The sequence below is a fragment of the Lonchura striata genome, chromosome 5 (genome assembly GCF_050655825.1).
Source record: "Lonchura striata isolate lonStrDom1 chromosome 5, ASM5065582v1, whole genome shotgun sequence".
Taxonomy (NCBI): domain Eukaryota; kingdom Metazoa; phylum Chordata; class Aves; order Passeriformes; family Estrildidae; genus Lonchura; species Lonchura striata.
The window spans coordinates 27,367,826-27,389,615 of NC_140707.1; the positions used below are offsets into that span (position 1 = coordinate 27,367,826).

Sequence of the window (21,790 nt, forward strand, 5' to 3'; positions counted from 1 at the left end):
TTACAAGGAATTCCACATTTTAGAAACAGTCCACAAGTTCACAGAAAAGACCTGGTGCAGTCAGATTTATTTTACCTTTTTATTTCTTCAGGGCCATTTTGTTGTAGTCATGTACAAACAGCCAGAAAAAAAAGACATGCTAGCAAGGGCTGCTCAAGAATAAACATTCGGTCTTTACAAAAAGAGAAGAGTGCAAGTTGTGCTAATCAAAATCCCTCTGGGCCTAAAGGAAGGCAGCTGGCTTCAAAGTCCAAACCAATCAGGGACTCCACCTCGTCTGGGGTCACCTTCCTGCTTCTGCTTCTCTTTCTCCATATATTTATCCCTGAAGTCATCGAAAGAGCGAGTTTCTGCGTCTTGTTCTTTCTCTGGAAATAGGTTGGGAAACTGAAAGGTTTGTCCTTGACCCTAAAGAGAAAACAAATGGTCAGAGAGACATTCCAGCCTTTCTGCAGTAGCTATGATCTTAGGGTGAAACACCACCCTGAATTTTCAGCTAGTGCAGAATGACCTCCCAAAATCTCTTTCCACCCATGTCCCCAAGATACATGTACATCCCTTTTCCTCAAAACCTAACTTTCAGCCTCTCCTCCTGTGTGCTACTTAAGATACTGACATTTTTTTTTTTTTTTTTTTAACAGATGAATGATCAGGAAATGGAACATCTCTTCAAAGACTTTGAATCAACTCAGAGATATTGTGTGAGTCATACAGTAAAAGCAAGATGAGCAAAATAAGTGATTTTGTTAAAGTAACACCACCAGGGAAATACACAGTGGAGCAGGCATTCATTATGTTAACACTCAGGATATGAGTAGTGGTTGTAGTTGTTTAGATCTCCGCTAAGGATAAGAGAGAGCAGTCCTAGCAGCTGTTATTAGAGGGTGTAATGTGGGAATACAGAATAACAGATATCAGAGGTCTCTTATCAACAGACATAAAGTCTATGGTGTAAAACAATTACAGTGGGAACAATCTGTCTAATATATCACTAATGAGATTAAAGCGATTACATCTGCATCAGTCATTCTGCCTAACAGACAAGTCATTTTAGTGAAACACCATCATCAGATCTATGTCTCCCACTTGGAAAACAAACATTGCTTGGTCTCTGGTTTTTATCTAGCAGCAGGAAACCATTTTTCTGTGGAAATGAACTATCCCATTAACATTACCTACTTATTTTTAGTGGTGTTTGCTCTAAGCACAACTTCATTAAACTCAACAATATCAGCCCTCCTATGCTGTATGGGACCTTGCACAATAAAACTTGTAACTGGTCACCCATAACCCTAAAACTATTCTCCAAAACACTTATAAACGTTACCATAGATTAACTCTTTGGCAGCATTCTGCATACAGAAATCTCAAGAAAAACATTTAACTGTTTCAGATAAAAACAGGTGGGTTTGGCTTTTTTTTTCAGATAGCCAGTCTTTAAATTTATGCAGTAAATACAACCAAACAAGAGGCTCAGTTATGACATGGTTCCACAAAGGACATGAAAGGAGCCTTCCCCAGCATACCTACTCTGCATTTTGGGATCAGAAGTATGACATAAATAAATCCAACAGAACCATTACCATGTCTGTAACCCAGCTGAATGTCTGTTATGTTTTATTTAATCATATACACTCAACCAGGCGAATAACAGGTGTGAAAAAATCTAAACCTCATATGCTTTGGAGAGAAAAAAGCATGTATTATCCCAGATGAGATTATCCAGACTGGAATCTACAAAATACCAACTCTACCCAGCAATGCTCCAGTTGTTTTTGTAGTGCATACTTCTTGGGGGTTTCCTAAGAGCCTGACCATACTACAAAAACAACAAGGGAGCTGCTGTGTACATTGCTTTTTCCTTGAGCCTAGCCTGGATAAGCTCAAATGGAACATATCAAGGTTTTCTTTTCCATTGATGTACACTCTGGGGTTTCAGCTCTTTTGTACCTTTAAATTACCAACAGGTATCCTCATAATAGCTGTCCTCTGACAGCTAAAGCTGTCAGTCCCATTTCATGGCACAGAAATTGGACTTACCAGGGTCCTTGAGCAAGCCCAAAGCTGCAGCCTACTGAACATCTTCCTGTACTAGGATCAGCAACAAGCACCCTTGAGGCCAAGCACTGCCCAAGATTTTAGCACACTGAAGCATTTGGAAAGGAATTTGCTAATATTACAAAAAATTGCTGTGTTTTAACTGCAGGACCTACAGAACAGACAGGGCCCACACTAAAGACCTGTCTGCCCTGGAGAGGAAGCCATTTTAGCTAAATAAGTCAAAAAACAACTCAGGCTAACATGGTAGGCACACGACCTCCACTGAAAATCTGAGAACTATTAATATTGGTAACAGTGTAGTAAGGGACTGTTCTTGTTATGCAGCTCTTGCCTTCTGGTATGCTTCCAGGACCAATGCATTTCCCTTATTGGAGAATGAAGGAAAGCCGTCCCTAAAGCATACTAACAACTTCCACAGTAATTCACCAAGCATTGCAAAACAGTTATTATTTTAAAAAACGGGAAAAACCAAAAAAGATACACACAGAGGCTGTAGCAAAACCAGACGAACCTTTAAGCTGTTTATCAAAGTGCTCACAGTTCCCCCTTCAAGGCTGGTGGAAGTCAAATATTGAGCTGAAAATGTCAATCTGTATCTGGAGTCTTTTAATAAATCCAAATCAGCACAGACAAGTCGGCTCTTTCCAGCTCTTGTTTTGTGAAGAAATTCTGATTTTGGCTGGCAGCCAAACACGATTTGAAACAGCCAAGACATTACACCCTGAGAACTGAAGGTTGATAAATCTTAAGTAACAATACTCTGCAGTAATACTGCACTGTAAGGGTCTGGAGTGATGAAAGCTGTTTGAAAAATAGCTGTTGTGCATGCTCAGTAGCTGCTTTTCAGAAGAAGCCTGTATCTTGGGTATTTCAAAATTTCAAAAATACCAAAAGGCATCGACTTACATAAAGGATTGTGAGTCTGTCCAGGCATATTTACACTCAATGCATCTTCTACATAATGCCAGAGGCTACTGAGGCTCAAGCTCATATGCCACCTCCTTAAAAAAAAGGCTACCAAAGGGACAGAGGGCTTGTCACTCCTTTGCACAGTGCTGCTTTTCATTAAAGTTCTTCTTTGCAGAGGTTTTTCCTTCTATATAGCAACCATCTGACAACCATATGATAAATGCATTCTTAGAATGAAATCCTCACTGGAATGAAGCAAGCAATTTTTACCAAGTTCATCAGGGTTTATCTGGTTTACAAATTGCTAGAACATGAAGTGCTGGCATATTCAACCGGAAAAGAAGATTCTGCCCTACTTGAAAACCTTGCATTTGTCCATAGTTTTACATTTTGCAAGCTATTTATCCCTTTAATTGCTGAATTACTGAAATTATCATAAGCTGAAGTAGTCTCTAAAAAGGCTAGAACTTGCTTCTGCTTTAGAACTTCTGCCAGCAAAATTACCTTAGCTAGAAGCACAAAGAAAAGGGGAGAAGATAACACCACCTTTCTACTCAACACAGCTGTGCTAAAAAAAAAAAAAATCCTGTGAAAAAGACACTGGAAAAAAGTAATTTTGCTAGGATAATTCAGTCTGTCATGGAAGTGGGTGGTGCACTGACAACAAAAGCTCTTTTTCACTAATGTGAAGTAATCCCCTGATACTCTGGAATTTGTCAGGGCAAGCTCTACCACCATGTGTTCACCTTGCTCTCAAGCAAAGCCTTACAATACTATTAAAAAAAGGAGCAAAAAGCCCCGAACAAAGCAGAGGTGGCACTGAACACCTAAAAAAGTAAAGGCAACATGATGATTTTGCACATTGCTCTTCTCAGTTTGGGGTCTTCCCAGTGATCTCCCTTTTTCCTACAAATTCTAAGGTTATGCACAAGTGAGATGTGTGGTTTCACAAGTGAGAGTGCTCAGATAACAGAAAAGGGACCATTTAAACTGCTAGTCCTCTAATTCTCAATTCAGTATTACCCAAAATGAAAGTGAATTATATACAAGGCCTTATGAGGATTCATTTGTTAAATGCTAGTAACATTCTTCACACAAAAAGTGACTTAAGCATCGAACATGCATTTTCCCCGTTAGATTTCAAGCCTTTATCCTAAGAAAGGCTGAAAACACACCTTGTTCTTGGAGTCTAAGGAGTTATCATAGGAGTGGCACAATTGCCTCCATTCATTTTAATGAGAAGTTAAGTGACCATAATTAAGCCTATGAAGTCAAGTGCTGGCCTTTCACTGCTGAGTCTCACGTCAGAAAACTGCTGGAAGGATTATCCATCACAAATTCACTCATACTTCTCTGACCTCTGAGTCCCCTGAAATGGAAGATCAGCACAGATATTACTGTGCAGCAATGATGCAGCAAACACCAATCATGTAAACAGCTGTGAGATCTTCTGGTTATTTGGATAATTGAAGCACTTACTACTGTCCTTCAGAATTAACAGAAAAGTGATGTTTATTGTATCATTAACTACGAAAATGTTGGACTCCCAAAAGCATGGGATTCAGTCCAGCAGTAGCAGCAAATGCAGCTAAGTTTAATAATCCAGTGCATTTGAACAATTCTCCTACTATTGCAGTAGTAACATCTGATGCTAAAACGTATAGAAAAATAGCACAGAAAGCCACTTCAAAAATCCACTCAGGAACAACACTGCATATGGATCACCCAAGTTTCCTCTGAATTCAAAAGAAAACTGCTGTCACATCTGATGTGCAAATAGGCTATCCTGTACTGTGAATGTACAGGATACTCTAAACAGGGGTTGAGGAGAAAGCATTTGCAAAAATGTTCCCAACGGTGCCATGATTCAAACAGCTAAATAGGTGTTAGTCCTAACGCTGACAAGGTCAGACTCCTTTTTAAAGCCATCTCCACTAGATTTCTCAAAACAGGTTTAATTAAAAATAGGTCTGGATTCCAGAGGCTTGTCTACAGTTGTGCTCCCACGGGTACTAACACCTGCTAAGCTAAACCAGTGAGAACACTGAAGGAGGAGAAGGAGGGGATGTTGTTTTTTTTTCATTTCCCTGATGTTAATTCAACTGCAAAGTTTCCCACTGTCTTTCTTTTCTTCTTTTTTTTTTTTTTTAATTATTTTCATAATCACAATTATAGATGTATTGAAGTGAGGAGAAAGGCTGCTGTATTACATGTATTTTATCTAGTTTGCAAAGATACAAAACTTGGGTTTAATTTAAAAAATAGAACAGTAGAAAAGCAGCATTTGATAAACAGGACCATAAGTCTCTAACTTAAACCTTTCTTACCACATTCCAAAAGGGGAAAAAAGGCAAGCAGGCTCTGGAATGGCAAGATATTGTTGATCCACAGCCTTCTATGATTCGAGGTATTTTTTTAGTGTGAAAATATTATGCTTGGACAGATCATGTATTTGTCCAGTTACCGCCTGAGAATAAAGTAAACAGCTCTGAATATCCAAGAAATAGTATTTGGAAAAGAAAGGACAACAATGCTTACATGTGGAGCAGCTGGGGCATAGTCTAACACCTAAGGGCATGTTGACTATGACTTCATACACCTTCCACCTTTGAGATACTTGCAGTAAGTCAAAGGATGTGTGTGTTGCACTGGGACACATAAGGTGATGCTTTATGAAGCAGGGAAACATAACTACTCATGAGAATAAACTCAATTTTCATTCAGGTAAACTGCACCACAGCTGCAATGTCACACTGGAAAGAGCAATACTTCCACCTAGTGGGCAACCGAAAGATCAACCCAAAAGCTTACAAAAACATATTCATATTTTTCCAGTCATAAGCAGTTTTAACTTGAAACTGGACTAATGAGAGAAAACACAGCTGGTAAAAATGGTGGGAAAGCCCAGCTACTCTGACTCATGGCAGATGCAAACTAATTCTCATGAAAATAAGGATTTTACAGTCGTTACCAAAGACTCCTAAATTAGGCAGATAGTAACAATGGACTGCATGGGGCCTGTAATGGCCTGATCACACCATGAATGAGAACGAAGGCGAACCCTTTAGATTCAGAAATGACACTGGGTTTCTGGCTTCACCCACTGTTTCAAGCTGGTGTGAACACAGAGCTGGGAGCTCATTGTCTGAGATATCAGAGCTAGTGATGAAAAGCAAGAAACAAAAGTAAAAAGAGAAAGGGGGAAGAATAAAGAAACCTAAATGTTATTGTAATTAACAGACCACAACAACAATAGGAGAAAAACAGACCAAAGAGACCAGGAATGAGGTGAGGAAAAAATACAGACACCAAGCTTCACTAGCAAGAGTTTAACAAATGGCCAGGATTCCCTCCCTGGACATGAAAAACATCACCAAAAAGTGGTCCCCTGACCCTGTTCATGGAAGAGATAGAAAACATGGCATTCCTTAAGAACTTATTATGGTAACTACAGTGTAAGGCAGTAAGGGACTCTTGCTGTCCCATGTACTATGAGACCTCAGCTACAGTGCAACAGTGCCCTGTGCATTGCCTAGAAGACAAAATGGGAGGCTGGAGGAACAATCAAACTACTCCTGTGCACCTGCCTCCAATACCAAGCTTGTTTAGGTAAATCTCCACACCTGGGCTGACCAATGCTTAAGGTTATGGCAACTATTCCAGGTTGAGAGGCTAAATGTGAAATATGTAAAAAGATACTGCCTTAAACCTCTTGCTCCAACAGAGCAGCAGCATTCTGCTTCCCACTCCTTCCCCCTGAGTATCTATGGGTTGCAGACTACCTCCTTCTCACCTCAGAAGACATAGGACAAAAGACTGCATTACAGTGAAATAAAATTTGAGAACTGACTACAGTTCACTAGAGACCTATGTCTCCTTCTGTCTTGGGAAACAAGTTTCTAAAAGCAAGGAAGTCACTAGCAGGGGCTGTGGCAATGGAAAGTGCCTGCAACTTCCTACTAAAGGGAACAACACTCAGAGAAAGCAACTTGTGAGATACAAGATCATCAATTCAAGCATTCACTTCCTAATCATACAGTCCTGCTCTCCAGCAAACAAAAACCTAACACAGACAATCCAGGAGGGAGAATTTGCTCACCAAAGCAAACTCTTCCTTGAAAAAATGAATGTGCATTTTAGCCATAGTAATGTAAAATCCTCACAGAGATGAGGCTGCCTTTAACTTCAACACAGTAAATAAAATTAACTCATCTAAATATAACTGTTACTTTTTAGTAACATTGAACTTTACACTGTTCTTTTAAATTAGGTAAGGGCTGTCTAGAAAAACACTGTCCTCACTTTCCTTTCTACTCCCCTTCCCAGAAGGGCTTAGAAAAAAACTTCTAAGTATATTTAAACTTTGAAATATTAAAAATCAGATTTCCCATTGTTTGTGCCTCTCGAGTTTGACCCCAAGTCCATATGAAATCTTAACTAGTCTTTAGGGTCACAGAGTGTTCCTCCAACACTGAATCCTTGTCCCAAGACAGAGTTAACAGTGACGTTGTGTTGCCCACTGCAATTTTGAGCTTCTGGTTTTACAACCATGAATACCATCCCTTTAATGTCATTTCGGTATGTGAAGGGGTTTTCTGTCACTGGTTGCACTTCTTTTTTGCATAAAGACAGGTAAGCCCGACAGAAGTTTAAACTATAAATTGGTCCTGTTATGAAAGAAATTTACATGAACATGAAGCTCCTTTTCCACTGGGCAACCAATATATGTTTCAGAGACCTGTCCAGCCACAAAGCAAACTTGTTTAGACATGACTAAAGGCTCCCCAAGGAATAAGCCTTAGTCTTCTCTGAAATTCAAAGACCTTTAATAAGAAGTTCCCTACCCTCACAATATATTCTTTCACTTACTAGACATTTCAGCAATCAACCACATAAGTTGTGAACCTTCCAGCACACAGACTACAGGGTCAGCATGAAACTCTCTGGCAAAACAGCACCCTATGACATCAGCCCACAACCTACAGACAGACCTCAAACCAACACGGGACTTATTTTGTTTGAATTTGATCTGTAGAGCAAGTCATTTAAATCTCTTTACATTCTGGAATGTGTTAAAAAAACTGTTGGTATTAGAGGATTGGCAGAAATAATTCAGCCAACCAGCACAACTCACTGGCATTACTTTCAGCTTGGCTGGTTAACAGTGCCTTCCATGTTAACTCAACTCACCAGCTGTACATAAGCGACCTTGTAATCTGGCTTCTTCACTCTCTGATTCCTGTGATTCCTCTTGTTGTTTGCACCTGCAGGAATGAAAAGAATCACACCTTTTACTTCCCAGGACTTCTGAGTTCTCCAAAGCAAGGCTAAGCTGAAGAAGGGACTCGGCTATCTCTAATTTATTGTTAAGAGGAATACTCTTTGTTCACTACTAGCACAGTACCACAATTATTAAAGTGTATTTTAATACACTGGTAGACACTGCTCTCCTTGTTTACAAGCAGGGAAAGAAGGCATCACCAGCCTGCTGCCACTGTGCCTTCACACACAAAGTCTGCAAAGAAGCAAGGAGAAAAGTGCCCCAGGTAGGGGCCAGGGGTGATAAACTGCCTTCCCAACATCCACAGCTTCAGGAAGACAAGGGGAAAATTACCACTGAGTAGCCTTAAACTTGACAATTTTTACTATTCAGCAACGAGCTGGATCACTGTTTATACACCAGGATATTATATTCCACATCCAAACAAACTAAAGCACCTCAAGCTTCTCCAACCATGCTGGTCACAACTGAAGTGGGGAGTACAATTCTCCCCCTTCGTGTCAGGTAGATACTAAAGCTCTCAGACTATTGGGAGTTGTAACCCTCTTTAATCCCTGTCTATATACAATCATCTAAAACTAGCAGTGGGGGACAAAATGGTTTTAAGGACAAGCATGACTATTTTTCAGTGCTGTTTGGAACTACATGTGTTTGTATTTATGACAATTTAATTCTGGTTTTCACATAAGCGTATTACAGAGATTTCTCCTTCCTTTGTAAGTTAAGAGTTTTAGAACCTTATTTTGAAGCTTTTTATTTTATCCTTCATTTTTCACTACTACAGGTCTTTTTTCCTATTCCTTTTACAATCATCCTTTATCTTACCATTGTAAATAGACAATTCCTTTCATAGAGTCACTACATGAAAAATCAAAAATCCAGCCATCAAAGATGTCCTAACCAAGAAGTCACTCTCCATCCAATAATTACACTGCCTGGTAATAAAAAATGGAAATTAACATGAGAAAAAAAAAAAAAACTATTTCTGACTGCATCCAAACTGCAATCAGAGAAGCTCTGGGGAAGGAAGCAACCCTATGTAAAGGTGATATTATTTAGATTTATCTTATTTCAGTTAGAGATGAGTTCATCTGCCTCTAAGTCAGAATTCAGCATAGGTTAAACTAGGGATGTTTTTTCTTTTTCTCTTGGGTTGTTTTTTTGTTGGGATTTTGGTAGACATTTGGGTGTTTTTTTGTTCTTGTTACTGTTTCTAGGGGTTGGACAAGAGAGAAATACCACAAATGGAAACATTCAAGTCTGTAGCAGAAATCTGGTAACAACAGATGATAAAAACCTGAAAGTTTGTCAATATGTTTTTCTGGCATTATCTACTGGTTCAACAGAGGATTCTTCTTTGCTCTACAAACTTTACCTTTTGTTAGACCGTAACACCTCCTGTGTGTGCATGCAAACTAATCTCAGCTCATTTTTTAAATGAAGGCTACAGCTGAATTTAAATTAAATTACTACTTGTACTAAAACACATGAAGCAGTTCCTTCTGAAGGGAGACACCCACCGGTCTTCAAGTATCAACTACAAAAGCACAAGCTATAAAACTGTCAGGATGATCATCCTTTTTAAATCCAGATTTTTCTTTTTAGAGTGAAACTTACATCATCATTTAATCACAGCATTCAAATATGAAGTGGTGCATGTTCATTTGAGGGGATGAATAAACAACTATGCTAACAGCTAAGCACCTGGAACCACCGCATCCAAAGTCTGCTGAAATCTAACAGACCTTTTGAAAAGTAAAAGTCTACTCTGGCTGCACAGGGATGCAATCCTTTGCGTTATTCAGCTGCACTTACCATACTGTATCCTGGTTCTCACAGCAGCTACAGGCACATTGTATATTCTTTCAAGGTAATTCCTGATATCCAGTTTTGTCATTCTAGGCAATGAAAAAAACATTTTGGGGAAAGAAAGAAAAAGAAGTGTAAATATTTAAACAAAATAAACTAGAGACTGATTGATACTGAGGAATAAATATGTCTTCTTCTTGCTTTAACCAAGACAGATTTACAACATGAAAGTGTAAACTCAATCGAGACCACACACTGCCACAGCGATTTATGAACCATAAACTGTAACAACTGTCAAATACTTCATCCTCTGTAGCCTCAACATTCAAAATGCCAGGTATATTCTGTGTTCAGCAGGCTTTCTCACTGCCCAACCTGAGACGCCTTTATTCCAAGTAGGAGCTGCTGATCTTACAGAACCTGCCACAGTCTAGGTTCTAATAGGTTCTAATGTGTGCCAGCAAACTGGTCAGGCTGAGAGAGTCCTGACAAATAACTGGATACCACCTTGCTTACTCTGGATCAAATTCTAAGCCCTTCTTCTTCCCAAGCCCGTCCCTGGGAAGGCCGAGCCTCGCCAACACTCGGGGAGAGGAGGCACGCAAAGCTCGTCATCAAATCCGTGCCCTCCGCCAGGTCTGCCCGATGCAGAGGGGCCCTTCCCTGCCGGCCCTGCGCCCGCGGGCCGGCTCCGTGCCCGCACTCACTCCATGGAGACGCGGAACTGCACGGTGTCCTCGGGCTGGGGCACGCCGGGCCGCACCGCCAGCATGAAGAAGTTGGGACGGAAGATCCGCAGCTGCGGGCCGCCCCTCTGGAACAGCGGGTACCTGCGGGAACACACCGCCGCTCACCGACCGGCCGACCCCCCACCCCGCGGCCCGCCTGAGCCCCAGCGGTCCCCGCCGCCCTTCCCTTCCCTTCCCTTCCCGGCCCGGCCCGGCCCGCCCGGCTCACACGGCCCTCCTGCCGCCCGCCGCCATGGCCGCCCGTGGCAGCGCCGGCCCAGAGCGGCTCCGGCGGCGCGGCGGCGCCCCCTGCTGGCGCGGAGGAGCGCGGCACGGCCGCCGCCCCGGCCCGCGGGGCTGAGCCCGGCCCAGGCCGCCTCACGGGGACAAGGACAAGGAGCAGCCGGAGAGGGACATGGGGAGGGGCCTGGAGCGTCTCTCTTAGCAGGAGAGACTGCGGGAGCCGGGGCTGCTTAGTCTGGAGGAGAGAAGACTCGGAGGGGCTCTCCTTGTCGCGTACAAATATCTCAAAGGCAGGTACCCAGAGGATGGTGCCAGACCCTTCAGCGCTGCCCAGCACAAGGGGCAATGGCTGTAAACTGGAACAGAAGTTCCGCCTCAACACGAGGAAGAACATCTTCACACTGAGAGTTCACTGGCTGGCCAAGGGAGAATGTAGAATCTCACTCCCTGGAGATACTGAAACCCACCTGGACACATTCCCGTGTCACCTGCTCTGGGTGACACTGCCTTAGCAGGGGGGTTGGACTGAACAATCTCCAGAGGTCCCTTCCAACCCTACCAGTCGTGTGACTACACGAAAATCTAGTCTCTGTGGGATGCTGCAGTGCTGTCTCCTTTGGTCCTGTCCTGACTCTCCTCCTGCCCTCCACACTGGTGAGACCCCAGCACAACACACACAGGGCTGTTGGATCAGGTCCGGAGGAAGCCACAGGGATGCTGGAAGGGCTGGGACACCTCCCTTGTGAGGACAGGCAGACAGCTGGGGCTGCACAGCCTGGAAAACAAGCCTCCATGGAGACCTGATTGTGACCTTTCAGTACGTAAGGGGGCTTACAAGAAAGACAAAGACTTTTTACCAAGGTATCCCATGACAGGACAAGGGGCAGCTGTTTTAAACAGAGGGGGAAGGTTTAGATTTGATGCTGAGATGAAATTCTTTACTGGGAGGGTGGTGAGGCACTGGCATAGGTTGTCCAGAGAAGCTGTGAATGCCCCATCGCTGGTACTGTTCAAGGCCAGGTTGGATGGGGTTATGAATAGCCTGGTCTAATGAGAGGTGCTCCTACCCATGGCAGGGGAGTTGGAGCTATATGGTCTTTCAGGCCTCTTCACACCTAAACCACTGATGAGTCCATGACACTTCAGCACATGCCAACAGAGAGCCAACAGGTATCAGAAATAGAAATTTGGAAACATGGGAGAAGCTCTAACGGGCTTCCCACCACCAGGGCAGTTCAATGCTTGGCAAAGACAAGAGGCCCTACAGAACAGCTTGCCTCTCAAATTTAGTAACAGCCACTCATGTTTTGACATCTACATTGAATTAACCAAGTAATTCACACTTCAGCATTGGACTTTAATATTGTATGCAGGCTAACAGCCTCGATAAATATTTTAATGTAATATTTGAATTAATCATTCTCTATTGCACTTGTGTGCATTTAATAAAAGCTATGTGCTAAGAACTACCACTTCTGTAGATTTGTTCCTTTATTCCCAATTCTTTGATTCACTTCATCACTTGAAGTTTGAAGTCAATTTCAGCTACATTTGGCAGCCAGATTATGAGCCCCCTGAGAACAGTCGGCTTTTGGTATCTGCCTGTACGAGGGCTTAAAACAGGCCCCCAAACCTGAGACTTTGCTGAGCCTCTTCACATTTGGAGAAACAGATCAAATGATACTAAGTAAGGATTTGGACCAACTCCCAAATCCTTGGAAAATGGGAAGGCATTAAATAAAATACAAAACACCATTCCAGAGGGCTGTTATTGGAGTAGGTACTGGTTGTGCTTTATTTACAAAATCCAGAGATTTGTACACAGCAATCTACAGGACAGCATAGGACTGGTATCAGGAGGATAAGGGACATGCTCAGCAGGAATTGAAGATGCCAGCAAGGAGTCATCCCAGTTCCACAGGGAACTTGCTTCCCCTTGCCTGAGGAAGCCACCAGACCCCTCCAGGAAGAAAAGCAGCAGCAATAGCCAATCCAGGCTGATGTGATTTTTGTTATCATTGAGGCATGAGAACACAAGTGATCGGTGAAGGAGGAAAGAGGAGACCAGCAGGGGTTCAGCACACCATTAAAGGCCATCCTGCCTGGTGCTTTACTTCCAGCGCCCACCAACCTTGCCCTTGGCTCCTGCCTTCTTGCTGCTACAATGCAAAAGGAAAGGAAAACATGTCAGCATGATGGAAGCACAGGGGCTCTGTGGCCACTCTGCATTTCTGACTCTAAGGTTAGGTCTCAACTGCTTTCACTTCTCACATGTTGGGCACACCTGCCATTGACCACATCCTGAGAAAAATATTGTTGATATCGTGGACAAATATTCCTCCTGGGGCTCTTAGTGTGAAAGGTAGGATGTGCATGCCTGAAAGGGATGGACCCTTCCAGACTCCTGGATTACAGGGTAGAAATCTAGGTGGTCTCCAAACTAAGTGACAGGCCTATGCAGGCACAGACTTTATATTTTCTGAATATCTGAAATCTGCTGTGCTCTGGATTTTAGGATTTAGAACTCTATCTAGAGAAATTTGCTCAGTATAAAAGAACTCTGATCAAATTCCCCAGATACTACATTCAGTAGTGGAGGCAAAAAGCTGAACAGTAATTTAAATACAACTAAGAAGTGCTTTGTTCTAGCAAAGGAAGAGTGGCTGTTTATATAGTGAGAACAGAGCTTCCAAAATAATTCAAACTATTTTTTAGGCCTGATCTCCTATCAGTATCCCTGTCTTATTCATGGTGTGTGGGAGCAATCCAGCTACCCTCCCCACTCAAATCACCTGAGGCAAACTCTCTCCGAGAGTTCTTGCACACAGAAGAGCAATCCAACATGCAAGCCACTTACCTTCTGCCTGAGAAGCCTGAACTCAGAATGGGGCTAGGCAGGAAGTTAGTTGAGTTAGATTCTGCACTAGTTCCCATTAGCAGCACCTTGGTTTGTGGGGCTTGGCACACCCCCAAACCCTTCCAGCTCACACACACAATGATGAGGCTGCTTCTTGAACCAAAGCACATGCAGAGTGTGGGGCTGGGGAGCAGGCACAAGGTGGTGGGGCCTTGCTGCCAACAAAGGCCTTTCTTCAGAACCACTGATTCCTCCAAGGAGAAGAAAAACATGGGAACATGACATCTGGGGAGATTTTTGTTGTGCTGCCCCATGGATTGGTTCAAGAGCACCAGCCATATTTACAGAAGGATGTAGCACAGTGACAGAGACAAACACATAGTGGATACTTTACCTTTGACCAAGATAGGCTTGGTCTATTTGAAAAAAAATGATGGTTTACATAAAAGAGAGTATGCACTTTCTGCTTATCTTAAATTAAGCTCTATGCCCCTTTTGCCAGCCTTTCTGAAGGTTCAAAACCCAGTGTAGGAACTGCATAGCTCCTCAAACAAAGACAGAGTCCTTTTATGTCTACAAGCACCTGTGATGTTTGATGTTACACCTAACCTTTAGAGTGTGCTTAAGGAGATTTAATAAAGTCTGAAGCAAGAGACTCATTTGATCCTTGTATAACACACTGGCAGGCACTGCCTTGGAATGATAGTGTCTAGCAGGGATAGAAACTTAAGCACACAGAAATCTCATTAGCTCTGGGCTTCTTGGTGCAACCTTTTCAAATAATGTCCTGGGAGAGTATCATGTCTTTTTGGGGAACAAGAAGGCCTGTTGTGGCTGGTGTGGTAGCACCCCACAAGAGCAGGAGCACCCAGACAAGCCATGGCATCCTTCTGCAGCTGTGCATTCTGCTGATGATTATCAGCCTACACTTCTGTACAGAAAATACCATGGGGAGGTCAAGCCTTATGTTTGGCATTACAGACAACCAAACCTGCAGCGTTACATTCATTTGATAAGCCAGGGTATCTTGAGGAAGTGGGAAGGCAGCAACTGGTCATCCAAATATATCACCAAAGACCACTGCTTCATTCCTGGTGTGACTTTGGTAAAAATATACAGATGCACAGAGAAGAGCAAACCCACCACTGGAGACCTCCCTTTCTGCCCTGCAGTTACTTCTCTGTGTGTGTCACTTTTCTGCATGTTCTAACCTTCAAGTTGTGTCTACCCCTGGTATCTCATAAATCCATTAAAAACACCTAGAATAATGATATTAGACTCAAAAAAGTAATGAAATAGTCTTGTGGTGAAGGAAAGTGGGAGAGAGATGAGTGAAAAGAACTCACAACAGTAATCCCATTATGTTAGTCTTGTTACACACCATTCTTCTTAAACTTAGCAACCACTTGTTTATCCTTCATAAACAAGGGTTGTAGTCCCTCAAGTATTCAAAGCACCTCAATCAGGTGTTTGAAAAACCCAACAATAATCAGAGGAAATTTTTGAAGGTATGGTGTGAAGAAACATGATCTGTTCTTGTTAGGTGTTACATTCACTTCAGTTTCCCCTTCATTTTCTCAATGTGAGGCAGGATGGGAGTTGCTCTTCCATCTCTAGCCCCATTTCATTGCAACAAGAAAATGTCAGTGTTGAGGCTGAAGTGACACATTTGAACACTGAGAAGATATCCCCAAGCCAGGAGCTAGGATGGGGATATAAATACTTACTGCTTCTGGGCCTGATCAATCCGGTTTCTGAGGGTGACAATCTGCAAACAACATACATGACCAGGGTTTTTAGAGACAAAGAAACCTTGTTCCCTCAAGGAGAGAAGCATTTTACCTGTGAAGTGCTCAAAACAGGCGCCTGTAGGAGGAATTAATACTTTCTTGGAAATAAAAGCTCACCCATGGTTGAAGGACAGAAATGTTACTTCTTGGCAATAAATCCGCACACCAACTTCATATGTCAAGGGACAGAAGAGGTAGAATTTTATAACCCTTACCAGAAGTGTTTCTACATATTGAAGTTAATCTCCTATGAACTTGCATGTCAAACTGCAGGCAGGCAAACTGGAATGAATATCACCTTGGCCAACTGGAAAGCTCTCCAATGGCTCCATCACCTTCATCATTCAGTGCTACCTGCTCACACTTCCCTTACTCCTATGCATCAAGTGTTTGTGTAAACCCAAAGATCTTCAGTGATCTTTGGATGGGGACCACAGGAATGGAAGATGAGTATCACATTCTGCTGGAATACCTTTTGCTGGCTGGCAGAGCAAGAGGTGAGGAGCTTGCAGCACTCACCACTTTCCCAGCCACTCATTTAATAAGAGATTACCTAATGCATAGGATCATAGAAGAGGAAACACCTACCTTGCATGGGATAAACACATTATAGCCTGACTTAGTAACTCTGTTCGGTCTGTAGGCCTGAACTCATTACTGAAATCCAGGGACTCATGTACTGGAAGAGCCTACAACTAGGATGTAATAGAGACTTTTGCCCCTTCATCTTCTAATTTGTAACTGAGTTAGTGTTCAGCTTGGTTTTCCTGGACTGAAGAAATGCCTTTGCCATGAGGTATGCTTTGCTTTTGCTTTTGACGCAATTCAAAATTCTGCACAGGTTCTGCCAGTCCAAAATTTGACAACCTAAATTTTGAGTATTTAAAGTCGCACTTGACGGTCCCGGCGTGCAAAAAAAGAAAAACAAAAGTCATACATTCCAGTTGCCCCAAGAACTGGTAATTCCTGTCTCACGTCTTCCCATGGCAAACAGAAAAAACATAAGAGACTGAAATATTACCAGGAACAGGACAACACAAGCAAGGAAAGATCAACAGGTCACTTGCTTTTGTACTTACTTGTGGAAGTTTTAGTATTTGTCACAGCAGTTTAAATTGCTATTTTCCAGACAAGTATTTTCCCCAAGTGTTGAGGAGAACCAGTTGTCTTCAATTTGTCCCAAGCACTTAAGACTTACCTTCAGTCATAAACCTTATGATCGTGACTATGACACTCACTCTCCAATGAAGCACCAAAGAGCAACAGACACTAGAGCTAAAGAATGACTCTTTTGTGTCCTGCTTCCTTCCTTTTTCTCTCCCTTGCATCCTTGCTTTGTGTCCCTCATTCTCTTTCCTATTTTCACTTACCTTTCTCCTTATTTTTTCCTGCTGTCATCCTCCCTTTATTCTTCCACTTTTCTGTTCCCATCTTAGCTGTGCATTTTCCTTCTGCTTTGCTCATTCTTTGTACTTAGTCTCCTTGCTTTTCATCAGCAGGCACCCACCTCTGTGTTTATGCAGAGGTCTCTTTACCATAGCATGTACCCCTCCCCTGGCACTGCCTTATTCCCTGTTTTTCCACACCCACTTGGCCTGTTACCATTAAGCTAGTCCTCTGCAGTATTCTGGATCTAGATAACCATGTGCCACAAGGTGGAGAAGTTATCCAAACCCATACTATTCTCTCTACACTGTAGTCCAAGCTATTACACATGTATCTGTGTTTCTGCTTGTACCCCAGGTGATGCATCAGAGGTGATGCTCCCATGCATGCAATACCTGGTTTTGGATAGGGAATTATTTTCAGGTGCTCTCAATAGATTGCATGCTCAGTTCTTTAACCAAATCCCTGTTGGACTCATGACTCTTTTCCTAAATTACCACATCTTTTCAAAGAATGGAAAAGGAGAGAAAAAGGAAGTGAATGGAGAGACATAAGATCCATTTTTCTCTTTTCTGTCTGCACTTGGAGCCAAGTGCCAGCTCCTGTCTGGCACCGGCTCTGACCATGCGGCAGGCTCATGCATTTGGTAGCCTTTGCTGCTGCTGTTACACAGGCAAGTTCATTGTACTTACAACTTGGAAAGCTCCTGCAGCCTGCAACGCATTGTTAAAATCTAAGAGAGATTGAGATAGTTACATTGGTGTTGCTCACTGACTGTCAGCATGTGTCTGTGTGATTGGGAATTAAAAGGAGAGCGAGACAGAGAGAGAGATCCAGTAGGATTTCTCAGCCACTGAAACCTAATGCAGGTGAGTGCCGCCCTATCCAGAGACTGTGTGAATGAAACATGCCCACTTTCTGTTACCATATGACACTTCAGTCAGATGCTCCTCTCTGGAGACAGTTTTCAGTGACTCCAGAGAGCTCAGCCACAGGAAATCTGTCTGGGATGGAATAAAACTTACAACGTTCAAGTTTGAAATCAAAGATGGATCTAAAAATATTACGTAGCAATGGAGGTGTGTGAACTGAGAGTTACTGAATTTTCAGGTCACAGTTACCTATAGATAAACAAGAATGAACAATATTCCAGGAGAGGACAGGGGGTCCATTTTCCATTGGGATTGCCTTTCCATGAGGCACTGAAAACCTTAGAAATTATCTATTCAGTTTTGGCCTAAAACGTGAAATCCAGTTCAAGTATGTATGTTAGGGGAATGCAGTTCCAAGCATTTTGCTGCATAAATATTGCAGAGGGTCGTTGGAGATCCAAATAATGTCCATTTTTCTATCAACATGACTTCTGCCAAATGAATCAGAGAGATTTTTACATGTCGGACCCTGCGCCATTAGCAAAATGGCCTGTCTACTCACCTCATATTTTTTCCTCTTGATCTGCTCTGTAAAGTCATACTTTTCAGTCTCCAGCTGATATAGCCAGTCCCACAGCTCCTTAGCTTTGTCCCTGTGTGTTTATGGGGGAAGACGGAAGAAACACATGACATCAGATATTTTCCTTTGTTTTCATATTAATAATGAATTTTATTTGATGCCGTTCACACATCTTCCTGTAAACCCTCTGTGCTCTCTTAAAGCTACTCAGCATTTTCAAGGTCACATTTTTCTCACCTTCATGTCTTTTAGACTTGCAGTCTTGTATGTGTCACATATTAACATAATTACTCTAATTTTCCCCCAAACTCCTAATGAAAGATAAGACTGCAGTGGAATCAGACAAGAAGGAAGGAGGACTCTGAAGGTCACCCAGATAAGCAGAGCAGTTGCCATTGTGCAATCTCATCTGTGTCAGGGCTGAGGTAAGCCAACTTCATCTTTCAATCATGTGTAAACTCCAACACATGCAGTCCAGACTATTATCTGATTACTACCCTGCACCAGAGCACTTAGCTTTCAAACCTCCAGCCTTTATGGAGATCCTATTCATACCTTAGCAGCATAACTCACCCCTGGGAATGCTACAGATACCAGTCTGTAGGCTTGTTCACCTAATTCCAGAGCTAGTCCAGAGAGCAGCTAATCCTAATTAGCAGAAGAGGCTAACAGAGCTATGCTAGGAGCACAGCTAGAGGGCTACCAAACCATTTCAACACTTCCCTACATTCCCATTTCTCCTCCATTCTCCAGGTTAAGCAAGGGCACAACTTAAGTGGGTCCCATGATGAATTTCAAGGAAGGCCCGCTCCTCTACCTCATTTTATCACCAGAGAAGATTCCAGGACAGTAAAACCAAATATCAGTGGATTACACTCCATAAATTAGGATAAACATGTTACCTCAGCTTGTCTTCATTAAGGTGGTCAATGTTCAGGGGCTTGCGCCTCTCAGCCAGGACCTTCTTCTTCGTCTCTCTAGCTGTTTGCTTCTTTCCTCTCTTCTGGTCAGCCTATTTTCAGAACACCAATTAACATCAGACTGCAGAAATTAAGCCTGAATGAAACAATTTCAACACTGGGCCTTTTCCTCAACTTCTAATGAAGACTATTCTCAGTCAGCTTAATCGTTAAATGTTTTCATATTTCTTTCATCAATCCATGATTTTTACCTTAGCCAGATAACTGCTGTATGTTGCACCCATGGAGGACAGAGCCTTCTTCTTCTTCAGATCATCCTCAGCTTTTCTCTTGGCATCTTCCTCCTCTCTGCGTGCTTTTTCCTCCTGTGGAGTGCAACACAAACAAGTGACTCCAGGACAGACTCCCAGCTTCCCCAGCAGACAGTGTCAGTGCAGGGAATGTGATCGGAGAAGTACATTGAGGAGAATTAGCAACTCCTGTTTTCTGCCCTTGCTTTAGAGAGTGGTCATTTCACCTCTGGACTGAGGCAGGCAGAACCTGTAGTTTTTCTGTCTCTAGATGCAGGGACAAGTTGGATGCAGGGACAAGGAGAGGGAAGTAATGACACTCACCGCAAGCCTTGCCTGACGCTCCTTCTCCTTCTCAGCCCGGATTCTCTGCTGCTCTGCTCTTTCAGCTCTGCGCTTCTCCTGCAGGGAGCAGTGGCAGAGGCATTGGATCACCACCGTGGCTTTACCTGCCTCCACTGCTACATCCCACTACCAAGAGCTTTGCTTCATTGAGTGTGAGCCACCTTCTCTCTTTCTAGAGTGAGCAGAAGGGTCTCTGTGCAATTCTCAGATATAAAACAAGGGGCTAAGAGAGGGGACAGATGGGGGAGAAGCCATTTGATGATGACTTGAGCAGTCACTTCTTGTACATGACAGCACAGCTTTCTGTCAAAGTCTGACAGCGGTTTCAGCTTCTCATCTACAGATGATCTCTCAATCTAGTACAGGGAAATGGAGTACAAGGACTCACAATCCTCTCCTTGAGGGCAACCAGTTCTTCCTCTTCCTTTCTTCTGGCTTCAAAGTGGCTGTCAATCAAGGCCTGCAGTTCAATCAGGTCTTTGTTCTGCCTTTTCTTTTGGATGTCCTAGAAAAGTGGGAAAACTCATTAAATCCATATTTCTCTAGTATTATGTGCTGGTCATTCACAGCACCATGCATGCACAGAGAAACTAAAGCAGAAAATGTCTGTAGATTTCCATCCAAATCTATGGATTTGGTACAATCAGACACTCAGTCACGCAACAGTCAGGAGCCCAGAAGTGTAAAGAATCCAAATCTCCTATTTCCCTACACCCTGTTTTATCCCTGGTTTTGCTTATACACCTATCTTTGCATATATTCAGCTGCCTCCTCTTGGCTTTGTAATAGATGTATTACTTGGAAAATATTCCTGCATTTTGGGCAAAGCAAATATTTCTGTGGAGCTTTTCAACGCCAGACTTTCTTCATTTTTCTATCAACATTCTAGGAAGGTGTTCGGCCCTCTACTTATTATTGTAATTTTAGCTAGTGTTTCTCAGCAACAGATGATGGCTTGTAACTTTCAAGGCATTTGCAACAGTGGGACAGAGGATCTGAGATCTCTAAAACACTTTCTCCTCATAATGGCTTCAAAGATTCAAGGAGATAAACAAAAATAAAGAAATACATGACTTTAGCTTAGTCACATTATCAGTGAATGCATTCAGTTTCACGGAGCAGAGAGTAGCCTTTTGCTGAAATCAAATGACAAATCAACCATACTTTTGTCTTTGCCTCTACCCTCAGCAATATCCAGTGCAGGAGGAATTATGTGGGTTTGCACTCATGTCTATTATCAAGTACAAAGGACTAACACAGCCAGTCTCAGGAATACTTACATCAAAATCTACTTTCTCACCCTCTGGTATTTTAGGAGCAGTTAGTCTGCAGAGATTCAAAAACAAAACAAAAAGAAAAGAAAAATAAAGGATTTTCAACTTAAAGAATATGCAGCTTTTTAAACAGCCTATTCTACCCCATCCTCAGGAATCACGCTGACAAGAAGGAATGTTGGTGGATATAGGGAGGGGTGAAAGAGCACATCAGTGGAAAACTACTCCAGAAAATTCCTAAGGACCACTCTCCTTCCTGGAAGGTCATGCAGGGCAGGGAGTTATCCCTAAAACCCCTCTTTATTCCCAAAGCCTGCGGTCATTCCCTACCACATGGAAAGATGTGTTTTTCTGTGATTCTGCCTGTGCAGGCCTCTACACTCTGTCCTGGGCAGTTGGCAGAGTGGGAAGGGAAGGTGCAGAGCCAGAAGGTCCAAGGTAAACC

At 42.7% G+C, this 21,790-nt stretch overlaps 2 protein-coding genes across 51 annotated transcripts in view; both read right to left on the reverse strand.

Moving 5' to 3' along the window:
* Window positions 1–60: 60 nt before the first annotated feature.
* Window positions 61–11,062, reverse strand: MRPL23 (mitochondrial ribosomal protein L23). Its single transcript, XM_021526740.3, has 5 exons — window positions 11,018–11,062; window positions 10,768–10,890; window positions 10,067–10,149; window positions 8,161–8,234; window positions 61–408 (listed from the first exon to the last, which is right to left on the reverse strand). The coding sequence occupies exons 1-5, from the start codon at window positions 11,041–11,043 to the stop codon at window positions 244–246; spliced, it is 471 nt and encodes a 156-aa protein (XP_021382415.1). The 5' UTR covers window positions 11,044–11,062; the 3' UTR covers window positions 61–243.
* A 1,735-nt stretch (window positions 11,063–12,797) lies between these two features.
* The window catches only part of TNNT3 (troponin T3, fast skeletal type), a 40,235-nt gene continuing 31,242 nt past the window's right edge, over window positions 12,798–21,790 (reverse strand). For 47 of the 50 annotated variants that reach the window (XM_085581582.1, XM_085581565.1, XM_085581581.1 and 44 more), the window contains 8 exons: window positions 21,352–21,397; window positions 20,460–20,576; window positions 20,051–20,128; window positions 19,688–19,801; window positions 19,419–19,528; window positions 18,499–18,589; window positions 15,616–15,656; window positions 12,798–13,190 (listed from right to left, as the gene is read on the reverse strand). In XM_085581582.1, the coding sequence (XP_085437708.1) occupies window positions 13,142–13,190; window positions 15,616–15,656; window positions 18,499–18,589; window positions 19,419–19,528; window positions 19,688–19,801; window positions 20,051–20,128; window positions 20,460–20,576; window positions 21,352–21,397 (646 nt within the window). In that variant the 3' untranslated portion in view covers window positions 12,798–13,141. Of the gene's footprint in view, window positions 13,191–15,615; window positions 15,657–17,756; window positions 17,798–18,498; window positions 18,590–19,418; window positions 19,529–19,687; window positions 19,802–20,050; window positions 20,129–20,459; window positions 20,577–21,351; window positions 21,398–21,790 lie in introns of all 50 variants that reach the window. The other 3 variants (XM_085581570.1, XM_021526732.4, XM_085581538.1) reach the window with 1 other exon arrangement.

Excerpts from the sequence above, each read along its gene's own strand:
- MRPL23 (XM_021526740.3), bottom strand. The coding sequence starts at position 11,043 with ATGGCGGCGGGCGGCAGGAGGGCCGT. Across the intron at positions 10,891-11,017 it reads GCGGGCGGCAGGAGGGCCGT|GTACCCGCTGTTCCAGAGGG; the intron begins GTGAGCCGGGCG and ends GTGTTCCCGCAG. Across the intron at positions 409-8,160 it reads AGGTCGCTTATGTACAGCTG|GGTCAAGGACAAACCTTTCA; the intron begins GTGAGTTGAGTT and ends TTTTCTCTTTAG.